Here is a 27,133-nt window from a genome sequence, read left to right as displayed (position 1 = left end):
CTTCTGGAGTCTTCACCAGCATTAGTTATCCACCATTAGTTATCGTTTGTATTCTGGATGATAGCCAGTCTTAATGGGGTGAAATGGAATCTTAATGTTGTTTTGATTTGCATTTCCTTATTGCCAGATTGTGAGCATTTCCTCCTTTATTTATTGACCACCACCACCTCTTCCACCACCACCACCACTGCCTCCACTACCTCCACCACCACCAAGACAACCACCACCACCACCATCTCCTCCTCCTCCTTTCCTCCTCCTCTCCCCCCTCCCCCCCCCTCCTCCTTCTCCTCCTCCTCCTCTTCCTCCTCTTTCTCCTCTTTCTCCTCATCCTTCCACTCTCCTTCCCTCCTCCTCTCCTCCTCCCTTCTCCTCCTCCCCCCTTCTCCTCTCTATTTAACGCCTTAGCTTATTTATGAATTGGGTTATTGATTTGGGGGGAAGCGTTAGTTTCTTCAGCTTTTTGTATATTCTGAAAAGTAAGTTCTTGTCAAATGTATAGCAGATAAAGATCTGGAGTCTGTCTTTTAGCTTTGTAACTATATACTTTTCTGGGTGGAAACTTTTTAGTTTGATACAATCCCACTCATCAAGTCTCTCTTTTATTTGATGAGCCCCTGGAGCTCTGCTCAAAAAGTTTCTACCTATGCCAGTAAGTTCTAATGTTTCTCCTCCTGTGTAGTAGTTTCAAGGTTATAGGTCTGACTTTGAGGTCTTTGATCCGTTTTGAGTTGATATTAGTACAAAGTGATATACAAGGATCCATTTTCAATCTTCTACATAGGGATGTCTAATTTTCCCAACACAAATTAGTGAAGAGACTGTCTTTTTCTCAACATGTATTTTTGGCTCCCTTGTCAAATACCAGATGACTGTAAGTATGAGTGTTTGTCTTTGAGCCTATTTTTTAATGCAAGTACCAAGCTGTTTTTGTTATGACAGCTACAGCTCTGTAGTAAAATTTGAGGTCTGGAATTGTAATACTTGCTTTCTTTTTGCCTAGCTTTGCTTTTATCTACTCAGGGTCTTCTTTGTAGTTGCATTTGAATATTTAGATTGTTTACTCTTAGTAAAGAAAGACATTGGGATTTTGATGGGTATTGCATTGAATTTGTAGATCACCTTTGGCAGTATGTCCATTTTCATGTTGCTGATCCATGAACCTGGAAAGTTTTTTCATTTCCTGGTCTCTTCAGTTTCTCTATTAGGATATGTAGTTTTTGCTGTAGAGGTTCTTCACTTTCTTGACTAGGTTTATTCCTAGACTTATTTTTGGGGGCTACTGCAAATGTAATTGTTTTCCTGATTTTCCTCTATGTCTGCACTTTACTGGTATACAGAAAAACTACTATTTTGTGGGTTACTTTTGTATCCTGATACCTTGCCAAAACTATTGATCAGCTTAGAGACAAGCTTTAAACTTTATGTTCTTAGTAGCTTTGTGAGCAGTAAAAGTTGGGAAGGGACTGCTTTTTTGTATTATAACTTTTCCTGATTATATTTTGTCATTTTAGGGGCTTAACAGTAATGTTTGAAATAATGAAAACATACGGCCATACTTATGAAAAACACTGGTGGCAGGATTTATTTAGAATTGTTTTCAGAATTTTTGACAATATGAAACTACCAGAACAACAGACAGAGGTAAGAGAACACAAAATTTCATAATTTCATTTAGTATAACAAGTATTAAAAGCTTTTTTTGGGGGGGGGGTCATGGGGCTTGAACTCTGGGCCTAGGCGCTGTCCCTGAGCTCTTCAGCTCAATGCTAGTGCTCTCCCACTTGAACCACAGCACCACTTCTGGTTTTCTGGTAGTTTATTGGAGGTGAGAGCCTCATGGACTTTCCTGTCTGGGTTGGCTTTGAACCACAAGCCTCATATCTCACCTTCCTGAGTACTAGGCTTACAGGTATGAGCTACTGGCGCCTGACTTTTTTTTTTTTTTTTTTTTTTAGCAGTATTCGGGCTTGAACTCAGGACCTCACACTCACTTTATTTGCTTGTTTATGGCTGGTGTTGTACCACTTGAGCCATGCCTCCAGATTGTTAACAATTTTTAATATTTTTACCCAAAATATTTTAGTGTTTCCAATTAAACATAATGAACTGAGAAGAATTCCTGAAAATGTTTTCTCTAATGCACAAGAAATAATACTGTAATTATAAACAAGAACATTATTTGGGAATAGAGGTGAATTTAACTTTCATTTACATTATTTTTGCTTTTCAGTTTCTTTCATTCATTTTAATGTTATACCAACTATGAAACCCCAGTAACTTTATTTAGTTTTATATAGTGAAGTCTTATCCTGAATTGAATAGAATACAAAGTAAAATTTGCTTTATTTCAGTATCTTACTAGAAATCGATTCCAGTATGTGTTTGGCACTATAGTGCCAGATTTCCCATTTTTGTCCTACCTATTACAACAGGCTTCTGCATTTATTCTCTGTGTTGAAAAAATTAAGTTAGTCATGTTTGTTATGACCCTTGCTTTTATTGTGTTTTGAAGTAATCATACCTCAGGAAAGTTGGTTTTATTTAGATCTTTGCTAATCCCTGTTGTGAGTATCATAAAGTGAGGCCAGCTGTGATTACTCATGCATATTGTTTCAAAAATCATAGTGTGTACAGGCTGGGTGCTCGTGGCTCATACATGTTACTGGCTATTCAAACTTTCAGAAGAACACAGTTTAAGACTAACCTGAGCAAAATGTTTTCAAAAATCCCATCTCAACCAATAGCTGGGCATAGTAATAAATGCCTGTCATCCCTACTATACAGGAAGTTGAGATTAGGAGGATCAAGATTCCAGCCAAGCCAACTAGTGTGAAAATGTTTACAAGATATCCATCTTAGCCGGGCGCTGGTGGCTCACGCCTGTAATCCTAGCTACTCAGGAGGCTGAGATCTGAGGATCGCGGTTCAAAGCCAGCCCGGGCAGGAGAGACCGTGAGACTCCTATCTCCAATAAACCACCAGAAAACCGGAAGTGGCACTGTAGCTCAAGTGGTAGAGCGCTCGCCTTGAGCTGAAGAGCTGAGGGACAGCGCCCAGGCCCAGAGTTCAAGCCCCACGACAGACAAAAAAAAAAAAAGATATCCATCTTGACAGAAAAATCTGGGCATGGTGGTGGTGCACACTTACCTTTCTGGATGTGTCAAAAAGCCTAAATACATCTATATCAGCCTGGGCAAAAGTGAGACCTTACCTCAAAAACAACCAGAGCAGGCCAGCTGCTGCTTACTACTGTAGTCCTAGCTGATCAGTAGCATGAAATCTGAGGATCATGGTTCATGAGACTCTTACCTCCAGTTAACCAGCAAAAAGCCAGAAATGAGGTGTGGCTCAAGTTATAGAGCACCAGCCTTGAACAGAAAGAGCCAAATAAAAAGTACAGAGTCCTCAGTAGTAGAGTGCTTACCTCTTACGCATGACTCCTTGGATTCGATTCCTCAGCATCACATAAGCAGAAAAAGCTGGAAGTGGTGCTATGACTCAAGTAGTAGAGTGCTTGCCTTGAGCTGAAATGCTGAGGGACAGTGCCCAGGCCCAGAGTTCAGGTCCCACAACCAACGAAAAAGAGAAAAAGAAAGAAAAGGAAGGAAGAGAGGGAAGGAGGGAGGGAGGAAGGAAGGAAGGAAGGAAGGAAGGAAGGAAGGAAGGAAGGAAGGAAAATAGATCCTAGTGCCATTGTTTCCTTTATTCGTAATAATTAGTATATGTCTAGGACAGTCTTAGTAGATGAGCAGAACAGCTTAATAGCTATGTTCATATGACCATATAAAATGATGCTAAGCAAAATAAACTCTAAGACATGGACACAAAAGGTTAAAAAAAAATGCAGAGTCCTGACTTCAAGCTCTCTTGTCAACACAAAACAAAGAATAGCCCAAAGGACTGAAAGCACTGGTCATGTAGTATAGAGCACCTGCCTAGCAAGTGAAAAGCTCTGAATTTAAACTCAAGTACTGTCAAAAAGAAAAAAAAGTTTCAAGTGTTAAAATCAAGATGCTCTAGTAAACCACGTGCTTGCATCTGTATTCCCAGCTATCAGAGATAAATATTGGGAGGATTGCTGAAGCCAGTCTGGGCAGAAAGTTGAGATCTAATCTGAACCAGTAAGGAGTGTGTAGCGATAGATGTACAACAATCATCCCAGCTACTAGGAGACCATAAGTAGGACTGTGGTGGTTGTTCAGAGTGGCCCAGGCAAAAACATAAGACTAAGCACAACCAACAACAACAACAACAACCTCACAAGCAAATGTGAGGCCCTAAGTTCAAACTTCTGTACTGCTAAGAAAAAAACGACAGTAGGTATGATAGTTCACTTACAAGCAGAGATCAGAAGTAGTACAGCTCAAGTCTAACCTGAGCAAAAGTATCAGTGAGTTCTTATTCACTGAGCTGGGCATAGTGGCTCACACTATGCCTAGTGGATCACAGAGTGATCCCAACTATGTGGAAGTCCACATAGGAAAATCATAAGTAGGAAGATGATTTATCAGACTTACCCTGGGTATAGATATTTCCCTTTTAATTCCAGTGGTTAATGGATAGTGTGCCCTTCTTTTTTTTCTCCCCCTTCATTTAATGGCTTTTTCCCCCCTCAGAAAGCTGAATGGATGACAACAACTTGCAATCATGCACTTTATGCAATCTGTGATGTATTCACCCAGTATTTAGAAGTACTCAGTGATGTGCTGTTGGATGATATTTTTGCTCAACTATACTGGTGTGTGCAGCAAGGTATGTCTATAACAGCTATGACACAATTGTGTACAGAAAATGCTACATGTAACTTTGGTAATATGTAAATGAATTGCTTTTTTTTTTCTAGACAATGAGCAGTTAGCACGATCTGGTACAAACTGCTTAGAAAATGTTGTTATTCTGAATGGTGAAAAATTTACCCTAGAAATCTGGGATAAAACTTGTAACTGCACACTGGATATCTTCAAAACCACAATCCCACATGCGTAAGATTTTAGAAAATTTATATTCATGTTTGATTACTAAATGAATTTAGTAGTGCTGTGGTTAACAATTTGGTAGTAACTACTAATTTTTCACTATTGTTGTTTTTATAAAACATGTTCAGTGTTGCATGGATTTAGATTGATTAAAAAATCAAACTCTTGTAATCCATAACTAATGCTGAATTAAATTCTTTGTAAACCAGAATCTTTAGTCTGATTATCCATAATTTGGATCATAATAGAATGATTTCCCTTGACTTTTGTAAGATTTCATTTGCATACGTTACACCACATGCTCATTTTGAATAAAACGGTTTAAAATCTCTTCAACGTATATGTCACTTGTTGTAGATTTAGTAATCTAAGGAAAATCCATTAGCAAATTTTTTTTTTTTTTTTTTTTTTGGTCTGTTGTGGGACCTGAACTCTGGGCCGAGGCGCTGTCCTTCAGCTCTTCAGCTCAAGGCTAGTGCTCTACCACTTGAGCCATAGCACCACTTCTGGCTTTTTCTGTTTATGTGGTGCTGAGGAATTGAAACCAGGGCCTCATGCATGCAAGGCAAGCACTCTACCACTGAGCCATCTTAACAACTGTCATTTTTCTGTAAGGTCTATAAGGTGAGGTTGGAATTGAGTTATAGAGAAGTTGTAGGGGGTTTAATGGTGTTTGTTTTGTGTTTTTTTTGTTGTTTTTATTTTCTGGTGATACTGAGTTTGAATTTAAGGCCTGTGCATGGTTGGCAGGCACTCTACCCCTTAACCCATGTCCCCAGCTCAGCCCTTTCTGTCTTCTTGCTCTCTGTCTCTATCTGTCTGTCTCTCTCTGTCTTTGTAGGAGAATGCTGGGATTTGAACTCAGGCACATACTTGCTAGGCTGGTGATCTACCATTTGAGCCATTTCTCCAACCTTGTTTCCCTGTTTAATTTTTAGATAGGTTCTCACTTCCCTTCTAGACTGAGACCACTACCATATCCAACTTCCCTCTGTGGAACTTTACTGTTTACTCTGCCTTAGATCCATAGTCTTCCTCTTCTAAGCTTTCAAGACTATTACTTTTTAAATAGGGTCTCCTGTGTATACCCAGGCTGGTCCGGAACTGAGATCTACCTATTTATGTTTCCCATGTTAGGCACATGCCTTTTTATTGAAATAGCATCTCAAATAGTTTTCTGTTCCAAATTATCCTAAACCCTTGATCTTCCTGATCTCAGGCTCTCAAATAGCTAGGCTGACAGGCTGACAATTCAGCTTCATTGACTGTTGGCCAAGATGAGGTGTTGAGTTTTATTCCAGGTGGTCCTTGAACTGTAATCCTCCAGCCTCTGCCTCCTGAATAGCTAGGGTTATAGGCATGAGCCACTGGTACCAGCCATGAGGTTGTTTTCAATTAATAAGGAAATTAAACAGTTTAGGTGAATGCTTCTCTGGAATTGCATTATTTGTAGAATGGACTGGACTTTCTCAACCTTGGGTCTATCTGATCTTTGCATATTGCCTTATACCTACAGTTTTTAAATCTATAGATAGACTCTTTGGGGAAACACATTACTTCATCAATACATGGATATGTATAAAACCATAAAGAAAATTAGTAGTTTATCTACATTTTAAACCTCTAGAACTGTTAGACCCTTTTTTCTCACACGACTTGAATGTTTGTACCCCTGTAAATATAACAATAATTAGAAAGTCAAACAGAAATACATACCTAGAGAATCCATTTGTAGGTAGTATTGTACTTAAATGTCACACAGTCATCTCTTTAGTCTATTTCTAACTATTAATATTTTTATTCTTTTGCTGTTTTTGTTTTGTTTTCTGTTTTAGTTTTTGGTGGCACTGGCATTTGAACTCAGAGCCTATTAGACAGGCCCTCCACCCTTGTCTTATGTCTTTCCCCTCCCCCCCCTCCCCAGGCCCCAGCCTTATTTTGCTTTAATTACTATTTATATAGGGCCTTGTGTTTATCTTGGCCATCTTGGACATCACTGCTCCTATTTACAATTCCTGCATTGGATGACTGGTATATGCTACTGCACCTAGCTCTTTTTTCTTCTTCTTCTTATTGGTTGATTTAGAATCATACAACCTTGGCCTCTAATCACAATCTTCTCAGTATCTTCCTGCTGAGTAGCTAGGATTATAGACATGTTACGTTGCCTAGCTTCTCTGATGCACTTTCTTGTGGTATCTGAGAAATAATGTCTATCAGCGTTTACACTCCTTAGGTCAACGATCATATGAATTCTTGCCTAGCTGTTATTTCATAAATCCCATAAAATCTTTACAAAATTTAACTGGCTATCCAATTTTTTAAAAAATTAGAATTTTCTATTTTAATTTACTGGGTTACACATTCAGGACACCACACACACACACACACACAATTTTAAACATCACCTAGTAAGCCTCTTTTAATAAGAAATAGAATGATCAGGGCTGGGTGGGTGGCTCAGTGGTAGAGTGCTTGCCTAGCCTGCATGAAGTCCTAGGTTTCATTCTCAGTACCACATGCACAGAAAAAGCCAGAAGTGGCGCTGTGTCTCAAGTTGTAGAGTGATAGCCTTGAGCAAATGAAGCTCAGAGACAGTGTCCAGGCCCTGAGTTCAAGCCCCAGGATTGGCAAAAGAAAAAAAGAAAATAAATAGAATGATCAGCTTGCCATCTGTCTGCTTCAGTCTTGAGTAGCTGAGAATAAGAACTTGATGTCTGGTCATTATTCTGTACCAAACATCTCTTTCAAGGATGGCAAATTAATTTCTCTCTTGAACCAAGATTTATTTTTATACATTTTAAAAAAGGATAGAATCTGAAGAGTTCTATGAATTTCCATTTGTTTCAGCCTTAATCTACAACTTTTTGAAAAGTCTTAAAACTTTAAAAAATTTTACCTTGATAATATTTGAAAACCTTAACCCTTAGAAAGAATAGGTTTAAAGTTTCTGAAACTTCCCAAAGTGTATTTCATTACAAAACGAATTGCCAAATAGTGCTTCTAATTATATCAAATGCTACTTAACTATTGCCTAAAACTGTATATTTTAAAAATCTTACTGGATGTTTTTCAGCAAATTGTTGTTAATACTAATCAAAAGCAGAGTATGTTTTCAATACTTACTTTACGTTAGTGTGCCCACTTCAAAGTTTGTTGAATGTAGTCTGTAGTATGTACTTCTAGTGACTGCTGTGACTTTTATTATTTTAAAGGCTCTTGACTTGGCGTCCAACTTCTGGAGAAACTTCACTTCCCCCTCAGTCTCCTGTGAGTGAAAAACAGTTGGTAAGTAAATCAAACATATTTTCAATTAAGTATGGTAAGTAACTTTATTGTGAATCCAATGTTTACATATTGTAGTCTTAATCTGTTCCTTTAGCTACAATAAAATAGCTGAGTCTGGTTATTTTAGTAATAACAAAAAATTATTTTCTCATAGTTCTGGAGGTTTGGAAGAAACCAGCCTGTTTGGTGGCTCATTAGGACTACTTTGCTTTCAAAATGGCACCTGTTGCATTTTTTATATGTTGGAAAGCAGAGGGGCAAAGAAAGGCCTAGTTTTCCCACCCTTTTAATAAGGTAGCAACCTTGTTAATGAAGACACTGCCATCTTGGCCTGATCACCTCCATCTCCTTAAGATCTTACCCACATCTTGATACTGTTTACTGGGGTTAAGTTGCAGTGCGGGTTATTGTTGTTGTTGTTAATGTTATTTTATCCTACTTTGTTTATTCTTACAACATGCCAGTCGTTTTCTAATAAAAACAGCACAAAGGAACAAAATCAGTTGGAGAATGAAGAAAAAAAATGATCAAGGTGCTTATATGTTATTTTGGTGCCAGTACTAGGGCAACGTTGATTTTGAGTGGACAGAAACATATATTTATTCAAAGTGTAGCAGTAAGCTCAGCTCTTACAAAGATGATATCAATTTGTTATATGGAATTTTCAGTTTAAATTTCTAGGTGATATATTTCACAGATAACTGCAATTCTTTAAGAAAATACCATGGATGGGGGTTTGACATAGAACATAGAGTAAACTGATTTCAAGATTGTCAGTGACAAGTTTCAAGATAATAGTGCAATTTTTCATACCATTCTGAAAGTATTAGTTGATCCTATTTTGTTTAAACTTGCAATGTCACCTTATAGAAAAGTTGTGTTAACATACTAAGACTTCTCATATGTGGTGGTTTCCTAGAGCTGCATGTCAAATTACCCCAGACTTGATGACTTAAGTTCTAAAACTCAGAAATTCAAAATCAAGGAGTCAGCAAGGCTCCCAAGTAAGCTTTAAGAAGATTCCCTTTATCCTTGCTTGTTTTAGCCCCTGATGGCTGCTGCCAACTTTTGAAACCCCTTGGCTTATATACACATCATTCTTAATTTCTGCCACTATCTAGACATGGTCTTCTCTGCATGTGTGTTAGAACCTTATCTCCTCACTTTTACGAGAACATTAGTTATTCAAGATAAAACACTAAAACCAGGATGATCTAAGATCTTTACATTGTATCTACAAAACTTGACTTCCAAGTAAGTAGGCATTCATGGGGACTAGGAGTTTTGGACTTGGACATAGCTTTTCAAGACCACTATCCAATTTACTGTAATCTATGTTCTGGAACCTAAATTGCCCCTGATTATTTCCATGGACAAAAGACAAAACTTTTGCCACATCCTGAGACCCTTCCCTACAAAGAAAAGTCTCAATTACAGCATCAACCCCAAGGGGGAAAAAAAATCTCATTCTGAATATCCAAATCTCACAATTTTAGTCATTTAGATTAAGAATGGGTAAGATGTTGGGTATGGTCTATTTTGGGGTAAAAATTCATGTCCAACTGTGGAACTAAAATCCTAGAAAAACAATCACCTTTTAAAATATAATGGCAGGATAGCGTAGAATGCAGACATTTTCATTCTAAAAGAAAGAAATTGGAAAAAATAAAAGTGACCAGTCTTCAGTTAATTCACAACTCAGCTGGGCAAATTCCTGTAAGACCTGAAAATAATGCTCTATGGCTTGACACTTCTCAGCTCTGCCCTCTGAGCTAATACTCCTTTTTCTTTCCATTAGACCATGTTTACAGCCAAGTAGTTCTATCATCCTATTTCCTGTTTGTTCAAATCCAAGAAGCCTGACATCATTTCTTTATTTCATCCAATTTTGGTCTCAGTCTTGGCTGATTTTATTTCTGTTGATAATATCCTTCTCAAAATTCTTGTGGGTCTCCTATATATGTTAGAGGATGTATGTCTTTAAGCAAGGATTATCCATGTATCTTTCCTGTATGACTTTGTATGGCTTCTGCTGAGATGGCCACTTGAGTCACACACTTAACCTTTTTACCTCATATTCATTTTGTTGGATTGCAAGTTATTCAAAAGAGTTACACTATTGGAACCCTCCCCTGCATATACCATACTTTGTGTGTATGACTGAATATGTTTTTGTATAATAAATTAGGTCTAACATGTTACGGGTTTCTTTGATTTTGTACAACGTATCTGTGCAAATACTAATTCTGATGCAGCACTGTTCTCTTTTTAGTGTATGCCAGTACTTAGCGCTTGAACCCTGGATCTGGACACTGTCTCTTAGCTTTTGCTCTCAAGGCTGGTTCTTTACCATTTGAACCATAGCTCAAAAATATATTTGAAGCCATGTGATCAACTCTTGTGAATCCATACACTTTTTATTCCAAATTTTATGTTAACTCTTAGCATTTACTTACCAGGATAGAAAACTATCATAATGATTTGCATAGTACTTTATTGTTTAAAAATCTTTTTGCATTTGATCCTTCTAGAAGTCTTGAGGACAGGCTTGGTCTGTGTTAACTGGAAATGACAGATCATAAATTATGATATTTTAAGCCAATTAAAATATTTCAATTAGAACTATTTCTGGGAATATAGACCCACCGCCCTTTCACAAACTAAGAAAAGGCCGCTTCAGGCTGGACTCATAGTCAGAATAACTGACAAGGAGAGTCATGTCTGTTTTCAGGTCAGAAAACCTTAGTTCAGGAGGGTTAATTATTTCCCAAGGCCTTGTTAGAGCTATTGAATTCCATTGTCCACTTCTTTTCAGGATACCACACTCCTCATTAGTCTCTTTATCACACTGACCTTTCTTGTTCCTAGTTTGAGTGACAGATGATCCTTTCCTAGATTATAGAACTTCGCTAAGCCCAACCTATACAAAGCTTGTGGAAATCTTCCTCTCCCCCAACAAATGAATGTTCTCTGTAGATTTTGTGAACACTTATGAACATTGCTGGTTATTTTCTCTGTTACTGCAGCTGAGAATTTTATCCATTGTTCTTGGTGATATTTGGTCTGAGCCAGGTGAGGGTCAGGAAAAAAGCTTTTCTCTTAAAGATAACTTTTATGTATGTATGTAAAACTTAAAGTAATTTTATATGTATATAATCACGTATGTGATGTCATTTTTGAAGTAATGTATTTTTTTAAAGGATAGTAAAAATACTTGGATCCTCTCAACATGCTTAACAATGAAATTTTTTTTTATTTTATTAGGATACAGTATCACAGAAATCTGTAGATATACACGATTCTATCCAACCGAGATCTACAGATAATAGACAGCAAGCACCTTCAGTTTCTGCTTCCACTGTGAATGAGGAAGTTAACAAAATCAAATCTTCAGCAAGTGAGTTACTTATTTAAATAAAAACATCATTTATTTAATGTAGATATAGGTAACACTAAGAAGCAATATATTGTGTAATCCACTACTTTGTCTACACAGTGCCAACTTGGAAATGCCTGACAGATGTTTTGTCCCAAGAATTCCACTAGCACTTGCAATATCAGTCCCATCCCTGTCTCTCCCCCCACCCCCCATTTGGCTAATGTTTGAGTTGGGTACATGGGTTTTCTTTATCTATCCCTTCCACATGTCAGCCAGTTTTTGTCTTCAAAGTGTAAGCCAAACATGTTTTCATATACCTACCTGTCAGAAGACTTAGTAAGGGGTCCCTGCTTTCTAAATACAGGAGTTCCAAGCACAAAGGATCAAGTCTCGCCACAATGCTGCCCAGGGGAGAATTGGGAGCCATAGTAGTCCTCCATTTACCTTTGTCCTAAGAAGTAGGAACCCTTCACTCTTTACTAAAACTGTTTCATTTGCTGAATAAAACCCCTAGAAAAAGACTTCTACCTCTAGAAGAAAACAAGATGGTTCTAAACACTTTCTAAAAATTGAGGTTAAATTTATGTAACAACAGTTAACTATTTGAAAATGAACAACTTGCTGGGCATTGGTGACTCAAGCCTATAATCCTAGCTTCTCAGGAAGCTGAGATCTGAGGATTGCAGTTTGAAGCCAGCCCAGACAGAAAAGTCTGTGAGACTCCAATATCTCCAATAAACTACTCAGAAAAAGCCAGAAATGGCACTGTGACTCAAGTGATAGTTCACTAGGCTTGAGCACAGAAAGGCTCAGGAGGCAGTGCCCAGACCCTGAGTTAAAGCCTTAGCACCAGCACAAGTCAAAAAACAAAAACAAAACAAAAAAAAAGGGGCAAAGAAAATGAACAACTCAGTGCTATTTAGTACATTCAGAATGTTGTGCAGCTGTGGCTCAAGTGGTAGAGCGCTAGCCTTGAGCTGAAGAGCTGAGGGACACCGCTCAGGCCCAGAGTTCAGGCCCACGACTGGACACCCCCCCCCCCCCCCAAAAAAAAGAAAAAAACAGAATGTTGTGCAGTTGTCAGTTCCAGTTCCAGAACATTTTCATCATCCCCCAAAAGAAACCCCAGAACCATTGTATCATTTCCTATTCTCTCCCTCCCAAATCCCTAGCTACACCATCTGCTTTTATGTCTATAGATAAGCTATTCTGTGCTTTTTTATATAATTGGAATCCCATTGTGATCTTTTTTGTCTGGCTTTTTTCATTTAACGTAGTGTTTTTAAGATTCATTGTAGCATGCATGGATAATTCCTTAGTGTACCATATTTGTCCATTTATATGCTGTAGGCACTGAGTTTATTCTACCTTTTGCTCATCAGAAATACTGCTCAGTAAGCTTTCATGTAAGAGCGTTGTTTGAGTATTATTTTCAGATTGTCTCCAAATGTACCTAGGAATGGGTCATGTAGTAATTCTGTTTAACTTTGTCAGGAATCACAAAATTGTTCTTTAAGGTGGTTGTACCATTTTATATCTTACTGGCATTTCCTGGTTTTTCTACATCTTTGCTAACACCTTTCTTTTTTAAAAAGTAGATACCTATCCCGGTATACTTCAGTGGATACCTATCCCAGTATACCTCATTGTGGTTTTGATTTGCATTCTGTAATGAGTAGTGGTTATCACTAAGTAAGCCATCATTTGCTTCTTAAACAATTATTTGTATCTCTGTTGTAGAGAGATCTGTGCTTTCCTTAACCCATTTGAAAATTTGATTTATCTTTTTGTTTTTGTTGAATGGTTATATACTCCAGATATAAGACCTTTATCAGATGTATTATTTACAAACATTTCCTTTCTCATTCTGTAGGTTGTCTTTCCAGTTTCTAAATAATGTCCTCTGATGTACAAAAGTGTTTAATTTTGATGAGGTCTAATTTATCTGGTTTGTTGTTTACTTGCTTGGTCTTATTTTGTTTTGTTTTTTCCTATTGGTCATGCTTTCAGTGTCATAATAAATTAGCCAATACCAGATCAAGGTCATGAAGATTTTCTCCAATGTTGTCTTTTAAGAGTTTTATTCTTTTATTCTAGGCCATTGATCCATTTTGATTTAATTTTTTTCAGAGAATTTATTAAGCCTGGGTGCTTACTGTTGTTCTTGAGAGAAGAAAGGCTCTGTTTTCCTACTTAAAAGCACCATTTGGCTTCAGTCACTGTACCTTGCTAACACCTTAAAGGGGAGATAGGTGGTGGTGAGTGGCCCGTTTCCATTTTTCATTCTTGTTCTCTGGAGAACAGAATGGCTTTTGTAGGAATCCTGCAGCTTTTGTCTGTACTGATAAATGCTGTAAGGACAGAATAATGAGTGGCTGTTTAAATCTCCTTTAGTCCCAAGACCGAGCTTTGTGTGACTTCATCGTCTTCAATGAAAAAGTTTCCACTTGGCTAATCTAAAGCAAGGGTACTGTTCTCTTGCCATACTGAGCCAAGGGCTCAGACATGGTGCTCTTACTTCCCAGAGAGTGTTCTAAATGAGCTTCATTCTGAACTTGCTACTGGAGGAAGAATAAATGGCCACCTACCTTGGTGAGAAGGGCGTGTTTCTTTTTGTGATGAGTTCACTTGCCATCTCACTGCTGCTCAAATTGAGCACTCCACCTGTCTCTAAGACAGCTGCCCTGTGTTTTAGAAAAAAATCACTGCCCCAGCTCCTCTTGTTTCAGTACTAAGAGTTTTACATACTTAAAAATCTATTGAGTTTGAGTTGAAAATTGATGTTATTCCCAAATGTCCTGATAATCCCTGTTGATATTGATGGGACTGTAGTAATATTTCCAACTAGTTCTTAAAGGGCATCAGAAAGTGTAGAGAGGCATGGCTTCACTGTTCAGTATCAGGGCAATCTTCGCCGGCAAACTCAGTCAGTTGGAGTCACTGGGTGCTGCTTAGAGCTCTTTTGACACCCACAGGTATCTCATAACTGATGAGAATTTGTCTCCTCAGACATCTACCTACTGCTAAGTCCCTTCTGGAATCCAGGTGCTTGCTATCAGGAGTAGGAGTATCTTTCCCAGCAGCTGAGGTGTTTTTAATGACTCAAATGAAGGGTGAGTCAGTGTACCAGGTTGGCTGTGACTGCAGTAAAGGACAGTGGAGGAGTCCCTTGAGGAAGACATACCATAGGACTTGCGAGTTTCTTTGTTTCATTTTGTCTTTTAACTTGAGATCTAGTAGTAAGAACAACAAAGTTAAATAGAACAGCATTCCTGGAAGATATCTGGAAAAGAGCCTTCATAAATTACCTCAAGAATAAATTTAATTTTCACAAATTGGTATAAAGATGGGACTTGGTAATAAAATACTTATAGTAGAAAGAAACTGAGGAATTGTAAGTTGTCTGATTTAAAAGGCAGCTTCTGTTGGGCAGCCAGCCAAACAACTAAACACCTGACCTAGAAAAGCTGGTCCTGAGACCCCAGGTGTGGCCATGATGTCTGGTCCCTTCCTTCCTCTTGGAGTTACATGTCAGTTCCACCAGTTGCTCACAGTCCTCCTCCTTAACCCTATGTTTTTGCAGTGTTTAACCACCAGGTCAGATAAAAAGCATTTGCCTTTGATGTTGACTTTACAGGCTGGTGGATTATCAGAATTGCCTTGTTTAGCAAACTTATTCAGAATACCAGAATGTAGCAATGTTAGACCTGTGTAGAAGAAAGCGAAATGGAGAGTAGCACTCTACCACTAAGCCATATGCAGGGCTGGGAATGTGCCTCAGTGGTAGAGCGATTGCCTAGCATGCCTGAAGCCCTTGATTTGATTCCTCAGTACCACATACACAGAAAAAGCCAGAAGTGGCACTGTGGCTCAAGTTAGAGTCTAGCCTTGAGCAAAAGAAGCTCAGGGATAGTGCCAGGCCCTGAGTTCACAAGCCCCAGGACTGGCAAAAAAGAAAATAAATACAAAATGGTTTCAGCATATTTTATAGCTTCTTTGTTAATGGGTCCATTTGAAAATAACAGGTAATTTTATCTACATCCCCTAACCTGGACCCAGAATCATCTCCTTCAGCTAAAACACTGTATTGTATGATTTGGTCAGAATCCCTGCTATATCCGACTTCCTATATCACAAGTTTTTATTTACTGTCAAGGGTAAGAGTTGAGTTTGCAGGACTGGCACCAAAGAAAAAAAACAAAAATTTGAAACACTTCCAAATGTTGATTTAATGAAACTTTTAGCAAATAGAGCCTATATACAAAGCAGGATGTCCTCAGCATAGTATGTGAGGTTGTCGTTATACATGTTCATGTTTCCTTAACATTGTAATGCCATAGAATTATAAAGGATTCAAAATAATATTTTGTTTGCATATGCATTGGGGGGTTTCCTCACAGAATTTCCAGAACAAAAATTGTTTGCTGCCCTGTTGATTAAATGTGTTGTGCAGCTGGAACTCATCCAGACCATCGACAACATTGTGTTCTTCCCAGCCACAAGTAAGAAGGAAGATGCAGAAAACTTAGCTGCAGCCCAGGTAAGGAGGTTTGAAGGCAGCTGTTTTCTGGGTTTGTTGTTCTGTGAGAATAAGAAGTTAGCTGAAAAGTCTGAGCTTTGGATAGGAAGTCAGGTTAGAGGTTTTATTTGGAGGGCCTTCAGTCACATAGCTGCCATTTTAGACCTGAGACTAGATGAAGTAGATCATGAAGTTAGTGAGTGTGGCTATGGTAAAGACGAGGGGTGGGCACTGAGCCCTGGGCACTTGATGTTTTGTGACATTCTGGAAGTCCAATAAAATGCCGTAAGAAGAATTTGATCAAGTGCTCAGCATATATCATGTAACATCACACTTCAAAATTGCCCTCTAGCCAGTAGAAGAACTTGGGTTTTGCAATGTGTTAGATTTTAACATGGAGGGCCAAAACATAGTTGTAATGGATACCTGGGAAGAGAACTGGAGATAGGAAATAATTTAACCCTATCAAGGAGTTTTGCTATATAGGGGCCCAGAGAATGGGGCGCTAGCTGGAGGAGCTTGAGGGGGCATGGCCTGAAAAGGGCTTACTTTTTCCTCATACTGCTCATTAAAGTCAGCACTACGGCTGCGTGTTCCTTGAGAGCTTTTGAGCAGGAGTGGGGGTGCCAAAGCTGCTGTTTGTGATGACGGCACCTCACACAGATGGGACTTCTGGAGTCACCACCAGATTTTCCACTCGTGGTAGAGGATGATGCTAAAGAGCATAGTCTCTGGGAAGGTTGATGCATGTAGGTTTAGGAATTTGTGGGAGATTTCTTCTGATTGTTTCTGCTTCTCCTTGAGATGGGCAGAAAAGTGATTGACCATGTGAGGTTGGGAAGAATGCTTGAAAAGTAAATGCATGAATTATCTATTGAGAAATAGAGATGGGGAAACATGGAGGAGTGCTGGCAGTACCTATGGCTGTTGAGTTTAAAGAGAAACCATCTGTTTGTCTCAATAGTCCTACGGGTTCTATGGATACAGTTATGGAATATGCGGAGTTTTAGTACCAGAAGAGATGAGGAATCACACAAGAGAATAATTAACATCATGGTCCAGGAACTCTGCAGCAGTTGCGGAGAGGAGGAGAAGGCCTGAGGGGGTTGAAGTGCCAAGTGATGCAGGGCCTGGGCTGGCAGAGCCCCCAGGATTTCAAAAGATGTTTGAGACAGCTAGAGAGGCATAAAGAATGTAGACGTTCCTGTTTCATTAGGGAGAACATGTTGAGGTTCTGTCTATGTCTTACTTGTAAAAGTAGTTTTTAGGAGTATCAAGTTCTAAATTTATTAAAATTATGATGAATATCTATGTTTTGGTGGTTTATCTTCGGAAGAGAGATGCAGTGGACTTCGATGTTCGAGTTGATACTCAAGACCAAGGAATGTACCGCTTTTTGACATCACAACAACTGTTTAAGCTTCTGGACTGCTTATTAGAGTCACATAGATTTGCAAAAGCGTTCAATTCTAACAATGAACAGAGGACTGCTCTGTGGAAGGCAGGTAAGCTGCTGATCTTATGTTGTTGTACAGTTAATGTGAGTGCTGCTCTTCGGATAGGGACATATGTCATAAGTCATTATTTGTGGACTTGAAGTCAGTAGTAATAATAATAATGACAGTTCTTTTTCTGGTCAACAGTAAACCAGACAACTACATAGGTAGATTTCTTTCTCCCGGTTTTTGTTTACCTTGTAATTGTCCACTTGACCACTTACGCTTTTACATAGTTTGCTGAGGCTGTACATTCCTCTTAATAGTAGTATTATAGAACTGTCCTTTTATAAGGAAAAAAAAAGAACCTGTGAAGATCCTATATGTGATATCTGGTGTATGATTTATTTGGTTGGGATTAACTATACTTCAGAATAAAAATGAATGGACTACAATAGGGAAGTATATTTGTTTTAAAACAAATTAGCAAATTTAAATAAAGAGCTTCCTAGGTGTTACATGTGGTGGCACACGCTTGTAGATCCAACTACCTGGGCGATGAGGATCACAAACAACATCCTCCCTCAACAAATTAGTTGGGCATAGGTCAGGCCACATCGTGTACCTATGATCACAGCTAGGGGGAAATTTTAGGTAGGAAAGTAGATGTCTGAGGCTAGCCTGAAGCAAAAAAAAAAAAGGAGGACAGGATACAGTGAGGAAAACAGGGGAGGAGGGCCTAGCCACTCCCCTCAACCCCCTCCCCAAAGGATCCATTTCCTATAAATTACATTTGACATTGTTAATTCTTTATTTAAAAAATACTTGTGTCTATTAGATAAAAAATAGTGCTGGGAGAGTTAGGGACAACAGGAAAACAAAGAAAGCTGATGGTTAGCATCCATTTCTATATCAAATGCTTAGATGCGTTAAGACATTTCCTGTTTTTATTTAATACAAAATGGCTTTTTTCATCCTCTTTACATTATAGTCTTCTAGAAAGAACAGATTATCATTGTTTTCTCCCTCCAGCCCATTACCATCATTTGACTGGGACGCTTTTTTGGGGGTGACAGGATTCTTGCGTCTGTCCATGCCTCCTTCACATCTCTGGCTTTTAAGTAGCCCCTGCCTCCCACCATTTATCTCAGAGCTCTGCTATGGGCAGAGCGTGCTATACTCACAGCCTTATCTACAGGGCTTCAGGTGTAATTCATTTAAAGGGTTCTGTTTGCCCAGGCTGCAGGTTGTTTTAAAATCTGAATATAATGTATTGAAGGCCCCAGGCCTATAGGGTAGGGCAGCTCTGCTTTGTACACAGCCATCACCAACAGCTGGCTACCCGAAAATGTTCCTCCCAACAGATTGTTTGTCCTTTCTGTAAAATGCCTTATGTCTCATCCCAGAAACCTCCCTTCTCTGCAGGCTTCAAAGGCAAGTCCAAGCCTAATCTTCTGAAGCAGGAGACGAGCAGCCTTGCCTGTGGGTTGCGCATTCTCTTCCGGATGTACATGGATGAAAGCCGGGTCAGTGCCTGGGAAGAGGTCCAGCAGAGGCTTTTAAAGTAAGGTTCTTGACTGGTTCTGCTTTTGACCCATGTGACTGGTATACAGAACAGGAAAGGACAAGGACAGTTCCTATTTCACAGATCAATTATGAAAATTAATAGTCTTACAGATAAGTTTTCCGTGTGTGTGTGTGGTGTGTGTGTGTGTGTGTGTGTGTGGTGTGTGTGTGTTGGTCCTGGGGCTTGAAGACAGGGGCCTGAGTGCTGTCCCTGAGCTTTTGTTGAACTGTAGGCCTGGTAACTGTCCCTGAGCTCTTCAGCTCAAGGCTAGCACACTACCACTTGAGCTACAGCGCCACTTCTGGGTGTTTGGTAGTTTAGTGGAGATAAGTCTCATGGACTTTCCTGCCTAGACTGTCTTCAAACCACAATCCTCAGATCTTAGGCCCTTGTACAGCTAGAACTATAGGCATGAGCCATTGGCATCCAGCTCCCCTCCCTTTCTTATTAGCATGCATTAGTGTAGTACAAGACAGTTTTATTGGAATAACTTTAGCTGCAAAAAAGGTACTTTAAACAAATTGACCCCTCTGTTATATCCCCTTAGCCTCTTTATCCCCCTTTTCAGTGTTGGGTGGGTTTCATTATGCTGTCTTCAGATGTATGCATATGCGTGTGTGTGTGTGTGTGTGTGTGTGTGTGTAATGCACATAACATACTGTACTTAAGAATAAAATCATATTATCTGCAAATAGGAATAATTTGACTTCTTCCTTCCCCATTTTAAATCCTTTTTTTTTTTTTTCCATGGGGCTTGAACTTGGCCTGGGTGCTGTCCCTCAGCTTTTCAGCTCAAGGCAAGCACTCTGCCACTTGTGCCACAATGCCACTTCTGGTTTTCTGGTGGTTAATTGGAGATAAGTCTCATGGACTTTACTGCCTGGGCTGGCTTTGAACTGCAATCCTCAGATCTCAGCCTCCTGAGTATCAGCTAGGATTACAGGCTTGAGCCACCAGTGCCTGGCTTTGAATATTTTATTTCTATTACTTTACTACTCTGGTGAGGAATTCCAGTTCTATATTGAATAAGAGTGGAAAGTAGGCACTCTTGTCTCTTTGACGTGAGAAGAAATTTTGTTTTTTTTCTGAAATTTTTTTTTTTTCATAGGTTGTGATTGCTCATTTATCGTATACATCCTTTGTTGTGTTAGTGTATGTTTCTTCTCTCCTATTTTTTTTCAGAGCTTTTAGCCAGCTGTAAAGGATGTTGAATTTTTCAGAATCCTTTCTGTATTGAGAAAATTGTGATTTTTGTCCTGATTCTGTATATTATTTACTGACTTACATGTTTTGAGCCATCTTTGCATACCTAGAATGAAGTCAACTTGATCCTGTATGTGATCCTTTGAATTTATTGAATTCGTTCTGCAAATACTTTGTTGAAAATGTTGTTGTTTTTTATTGTTACTATGTCCTTATGAGGTTTTGGTTTGAGTATAATACTTCATAGAAGAAGTTTGCTCCTCTTTCTGTTTTATGGAGAAGTTTCCAGAGTATTGATGTTATTTCTTCTCTCCAGGTCTGGTAGAATTCAGTAGTGAGTCCACCTGATCCTGGACTCTTTTTTTGTTGAGACACTTTAATTTCAATCTCATTTCAATCTGCTTAACTTTTATATCCTCTCAGTTCCAAATCGGTAGGTCAAATACATACAAATAGATGTTTAGAATATATTATTGATGTCAGTGGTCATAGCTATAAACTTCTCTTATACTGCCTTTGTTGTTACTGAAAAGTTGTGGTAAGTTGTATTTTCCTTTTTATCTTTGAATTCATTCATGTACTTTTTCTCCTAGCATGGAAGCTTGAACCCATACCTTATACTCCCTCAACTTACTTACAGCTAGCACTCTATCTCTTGAGCCATGCCTCTAGGCTGGCATTTTGCTGATTAGAGAATAGAGTCTTTGGATTTTTCTGCCCAGTCGGCTTTGAACCTCTCATTCTTTCGATCTCAGCCTCATAGCAAGTAGCTAGGATTACAAGTGTGAGCCACTGGCATCCATCCTCATTTATGTGCTCTTTAATTTCATTGAGCATTTTTTATCATTGTTGAGTTCATTGTGTGAAATTTTATCCACTCGACTCTTTCAAGTTCTTTATTGTAGAATAATGTTGTAGGTGACATGTTGCCTGTTTTTTCATATTGCATGCATTTCTACATTGGCATTTATGTATCTGAGGCCAAGTTGTTTAGTTTTAATCACCTGATCACCTGTAGTCTTTCAGTTAACATATTCTCAGTGTTCGGGCGGGACAGTATTGTAGCTGGATTGAGATGCCATTTCTCACCGCTGGACTGGAAGCATGGTTCAGTAGCCAAGCATTCTTCTTGTGCTTGTAGCTCTTGTAGAAGGGCTGCTTCCACTGTAGACTACTCTCTTCCTTTGTACTGGGAGCTGCCTTCGCTGCAAGGTACTTTATGATTTGTGGTCTCTGCTAGTTCCCACTTGCTCCACATTGCCCCCATCCTCCTCTATGTACTCGGGGGCCCCAGTGAACATACAAGCAGGAGGCATTGGTGTGGAGGGTGCTAACAGGGCACTGATTGGAGTTTTGTACTGGTTGGAAGAAAACTGACAGACCTACTCACTGCCTGCTGGTCTCAATGCTTACAGACCCCATCCAGTATTCAGTTCCATGTAGTAGGAAGAGGCTGTGGAAAGTTTCATGATTTAGAGGGACTGGGACTATGGACCCGGTACTGTACTGACAATGTACAGCAATGACACGCTGGGATGCAGTTCCCAGGGGCAGGCCTCAATGTTTCCACTCCCTATCTAACATTTCATCTCCCTGTGGGGGAGAGGAACCTATGGGTGTCATGTGATCAGGGTGCAGGGCTCTGACTTACCTAGTAATCAACACTGGCAGCCAGATAGAAGCAGGCCCCAGAAATTGAATGCTAAGCCAAATACAGGTTCAGTGCTTGCACCCTAAGAGCAGGGGAGTGGAAGAGCGTCTTTCTTCACTGATGTTAGACTTTCACACCAGAGCAGTCAGTATCTCACAAATCCCACACTGGGTTTAGGGTTTGTCTTGCAGTTAGAATTGCAGTCTGTCACCAGCGCCATCTGTGATAGTATCTTCAGCTTCTCAGGAAGCCAGGGAATGGCACGGAACTGTTGGCTGCTTTTTTTTGTTGCCCTTTCTTGCTGTTTTTCTGCTGTCCTGCCACCTCTTTCATAGTAACTGATGCTCTGCCTTCCTTCAGAATTCTTACTTTTTCTGCCTTTTGTTATTCATTCACATCAAGTGGTAAGACACTCGTAATCCTTCAAGGGCTATTCCATCTATATCTTTTAAAGACAAAGTCTATAATGTCTAAGCTCTCGTGAACTGAGGCAGCTCAAGCAGTCCTGGCATCTCATCTTCCTGGGTCACTGGGGTTAAAGCTGTACACGACTACACCTGGCTTGGGTGAATGCATTTTACATAGAAACAGATCATGTCAGCATATAGGATAAGAGAGATGTTAGCCTTTCTCTTAACATTCAGAAGCTTTAAACTGTGATTAAAAAGTTCAGATCTTTATAATAGTCCATTTTTATAGGGTAGTCCTTTGTGAAAATAAGTGTTTTCTTGAGTTTAGTTTCAGAAAATATTTGGAGATTGTTATTCTTTTTTTTTTTCATTGTATTTTTGCTTCTGGACAACTGAAATCTAAAAGTAAGATAAGAATGAAACATGCTATTTAGAAATATTACTGCCACTTATATACTTTATATAAGTATATATAGATGGGATAGATGTTCACAGACCAACTAAATATATTTTAAGTATCCAGTCTCTCATTTGTACCGACAAGACCATTGTGTTGCAGAAGAGCCTGAAGCCTCATTATCTTATCCGTGGGGAAGAGCCAGGTCTCTTCACATAGCATTGTACATGTGCTTTCACACTGGTTTCAAATTTAGTGAACTTAGAAAGTTAAGAAAATGTGGGTTTCCCTACAAGTTGAAATGTATTGTTAAGGTTAAATTTTTTTTCTAACTTGAAAAATATAAATGTAAAAGCTAATATTCCACTTAATGTAAAAGAGAAATGGGATCTAGCAAATTCATTATTATTACTCACTAGCCTTTTTTGTCTTAATTGTTCTTTTCCAGTGAGATCATACACTGACGAGTATACAAGTAATGTAAAAGTAAGCCTTCTCTTTTGCAGTGTCTGCAGTGAAGCACTAAGTTACTTTCTCACTCTAACATCAGAAAGTCATCGGGAAGCCTGGACTAACTTGCTGCTGTTGTTCCTCACTAAAGTTCTGAAGATCAGCGATAACAGGGTAAGTATGAGTCTTCCATCCATAGCCACTGGCACACTGTGTTGAACGTGAGGCACTCACTCCTCAGTCCTCACTCACCTTTGTTGGGTAATCAGCAGTTCTATAGAATGTGTGGCAATACTCAGGGCCTTACACTTGGTAGGTTGGCCCTCTCTTACTTGAGCCAGAATCCCCTAAGACACACCTGGTGTCAGTGAAATTCCCTGTTTGAAGTGATTCTCCAGGCTGCAGCAGGCCTGTGACATAGTAATTCCACTTGACCAGGACCTCTAAATGAACAAGCTATGAACTAACTCATCATGTTTAAGTCAAGAAAGAGGTGAAGTACAACTTTGTAATTGTAACTATAAGTATTTAAGGTTCTTGAAAGTACACATCTCAATAAAACATGTATAGCAGCTTTTAATAGCTTACATGTAAAACAAGTTGATGTGGCCCCCAGATAAGTTTAAAAATCCTACTCAGGTGTCCTGATACTGGATCTTCAGGCCCTAGCAGCATGGTCCCCATAGGGAGACCATGTGGAGGCAGGCTGTGCCACTCTGTGTTAACGGAGCTTGTGTTCCCCCACTGCTTTTAGCCATGTGGCATGCTGCTTCCCTGCAGGAACAGAGAAGTGAAAGAGGAGAGAGGGGCAGACTTGTGCTCAGAGAGAACTACTGCAGAGATCAGGGACAGAGTGTATAAATTGTACTCTAAAAGTGGTCTTTTAATGTAGCTTTGCCCTAGAGAATGTTTACATATTTTATATTGCAGGTTAGGTAGAAATTTCCCTGAAAATTTAAAAATTAGACAAATTTTAATTTTAAAATTTAAAGCGATTATTTTAGTAACTTGTTTTTTAAAAGAAATTTTAAACTATGGAATTCGCATGTTACACTGGCACAGAGACTATGCTTATCTGTGCCCTTCCATTTTTGGTGTGTGTGTTGCCAAAGTGAGCATATAACTCTGGTTAAAGAATACTCTTTCCAACTTAGCTTCTTAGTTTTTCTTATTACCTAGAAAAAGGATGACTGGCTTGGGGTTTGAGTCTTGGATTCTTCTCATTATTGCCTTGTATTTTTCTTTTTTGGTGTTTTGCATTTTTTAAATTATGTATTTGAACAAAGGGGTTTCAGTTTCAGGAGTTGTCAGGTTATGTGTACAGTGCATTTTGACCAGTATTACCCCTTCTCTCCCCTACCCATCTTTCCCTTACCCTCAAGTTTTTTAGTTCATCTTATTTACATAATGTACATTGAATATAATGACTGCATTTATTCCTCCCTCCACTCATATACTCTAGCATTCATTTTGTTAAGCAATTTGGTACTAGGGTTTGGGGTTTAAAGCCAGCGTATCTTGCTTGCTAAGCGGAGCCACTTGAGCCACTCCAGCCACTCTACAATCCATGAAGTCATTAGTTAACCAGTGCCTGCCCCAAGTGCTCTAAAGGAACTTTTAGGCTCAGTGGTTTGCAGTGGAAGCAACTAATGGAGAATTTTATCTTTCCCCAGTTTAAAGCTCATGCGTCATTCTACTATCCTCTCTTATGTGAAATTATGCAGTTTGACTTGATTCCTGAACTGCGTGCCGTTCTTAGAAGATTTTTTCTGCGAATTGGAGTCGTTTTCCAAATATCACAACCACCTGAACAGGAACTTGGAATAAACAAACAGTGATGGGAACGTAATATTTTTCTGTTGACGTTTACATCCCTCTGCTCTTTCAAAGGACCCTGGAGCTGAGGCTTCCTACCAGAAAATGGTCTCTCTGAATTACAGTGTCTGAGTTACTGGTAAATATGCTTACAACTAGAACTCAAACTTGGAACACTCCATCTAGTCCCTTTAGCAATCTAGTAGATTCTGTCATGTGGGCTCATGTTGAGCTAGAAAGCCTATTTAAAGTGTCAGCTTGTGCTCAGGGGTCCTTGCCTGTACTCTGAGGCAGGGAGAGCCCTTCATATTTTTGGCAGGCGTGGAAGTGAAATTTACCCAAAGAACTACAGATGTAAAGTGTGAACTTCTACAAGAAGTACAACTCAGGAGAGCTGTATTTTGAAGGTTAAAATGTTTATAATTGGGGAGGGTGGGGGAGGAAAAATTATTGTTCATGGTAAGATATTTAGCAACTATGGTATTCTTATTCTAAAGATTTTTGCACACTCAGGTTATCTGAGATACTGGTAATCATCCTTCTGTGAAAAATGTACAGAGTTGCAGGTCTGTAATATAAAAAAAAAAATCTTAGAGAGTTCTTCCTGCACTGTTTTATTTTCTTTATTTTCTTACCTACTTGCTAAATACCCATATTTTGTCAGATGCACTAAACATTTGGGTTGAACTTTTGTCTTTATTTTGTGGGGACTTTTAGTTTTGCCCTGTTTGGAGGGTGGTAACTTTGAGGAGTTCAACATGCTCAAAGGCTGTTGTCAAGATCAATAATGGGAGTGGGGACATGATGAGCATAAAGGTAGAGAATACCCTACTGACAATAACTACCTGTAATATACTTCTCTTAGGGCTTTTAAAGATGAGCCATTAAAATAGAATGATCCTTCATGGACTGAAACTTGAATCACTGCAAAATGAATCTTGCTGTCACTTTTCTTCTTTTGGGTGGCGGGGCTTGATGTAGATTTATTCTATGTACAGAATTTAATGTTGAATATATTAAAATAACAAATCTGGCATGGTTTGGGGAGGTTAGATTTACTGGAAATGTATTCATACTGTGAATTGTGCTCTAATGGTTAAAAAAAAGACAAGATTGTCAAGCATTCCGTATTAACAGTGGATGTAGAAATTTTTTTCAGATGGATAAAATGTATATGGTACAGATGTAAAGTTTTCTATGTAAAAAATTCTGTACAACTTTCTGTACAATATTGATTCTCATCTGGCATATTCAAATCAGGTTATAGGTCAATAAAATTTTTGAATAATTTCATCAATGCAATCAAAACCTGTGTAACCCACAGCTCCATGTTTCATCAGTTCTTTTTGTTTTAATTAAGAGTTTAGACTACAGGAAGGATATTGCCAGCCAGAAGGACACTTGTTTTCTAGCTTCTGGCATTATATCCTTTCCCTATCCCTTGCGTGCTCTCTTATGACTCAGGGCGTTCATAATTGTACTTGATAAATTTTCCTTTGGGTCAGTTTGCAAAGTGGTCATTTATGCCCTGGGAGTCATGTGGTACATAGTATCAAAAAACGTGGAGTATGCCAGTTAATTTTTAAGAGGATTGTGCTAAAAAAAAACATATCTAGATATATCTAGATATAGATCCATCTCTCTATTGAGCCTTGCTTCCAGGCCTAAGTCTCTTAGGTAATGAGTTATTGAAAAGTACACTTATAAGAATACCACCATATGGATTACTGGTAGGACATAACCAGGTGTTCAAGTTACCCAACTTTGCGTGGCTGGAAACTACTGTGACCTTCCTGTGTCTGGCAGCTTAATGTCATATTATCAGGACTCTTCCAAGGTGAGACACGGGAAAAAGTCTTTTAATAGGCAAAATTCAAGAGAAATTTCACAGTTGTAGTACTCTTAAGACTGCCTGTCCTTGATTAGTCAATGGAAACATTTAGAGAAGCATGCCTGGATAGGGTGGTATTACTGTCATGATGCATGCTGAACTCTCTAATCCAAGTAAAAATTACTGCCCAAATTCTGAATGTTTGCTT

At 38.9% G+C, this 27,133-nt stretch overlaps 1 protein-coding gene across 2 annotated transcripts in view; it reads left to right on the top strand.

The window, feature by feature from the left end:
* Arfgef1 (ADP ribosylation factor guanine nucleotide exchange factor 1) overlaps positions 1–27,133 on the top strand; it is a 114,453-nt gene that overhangs the window by 86,486 nt on the left and 834 nt on the right. The window contains exons 30-39 of one of the 2 annotated variants that reach the window (XM_042666358.1): positions 1,515–1,644; positions 4,620–4,755; positions 4,847–4,985; positions 8,195–8,267; positions 11,532–11,664; positions 16,047–16,186; positions 17,502–17,670; positions 19,027–19,165; positions 23,336–23,453; positions 24,953–26,387. In XM_042666358.1, coding sequence (XP_042522292.1) covers positions 1,515–1,644; positions 4,620–4,755; positions 4,847–4,985; positions 8,195–8,267; positions 11,532–11,664; positions 16,047–16,186; positions 17,502–17,670; positions 19,027–19,165; positions 23,336–23,453; positions 24,953–25,117 — 1,342 coding nt within the window. In that variant the 3' untranslated portion in view covers positions 25,118–26,387. Of the gene's footprint in view, positions 1–1,514; positions 1,645–4,619; positions 4,756–4,846; positions 4,986–8,194; positions 8,268–11,531; positions 11,665–16,046; positions 16,187–17,501; positions 17,671–19,026; positions 19,166–23,335; positions 23,454–24,952; positions 26,388–27,133 lie in introns of those variants that run through there. The other variant, XM_042666362.1, reaches the window with a different exon arrangement.

This window comes from Dipodomys spectabilis, unplaced genomic scaffold, assembly GCF_019054845.1.
Source record: "Dipodomys spectabilis isolate Male_0828 unplaced genomic scaffold, ASM1905484v1 ptg000015l, whole genome shotgun sequence".
Classification (NCBI taxonomy): Eukaryota; Metazoa; Chordata; class Mammalia; order Rodentia; family Heteromyidae; genus Dipodomys; species Dipodomys spectabilis.
Note: the sequence above shows the minus strand (reverse complement) of the source record. Positions and strands in the feature narration are given on the sequence as shown.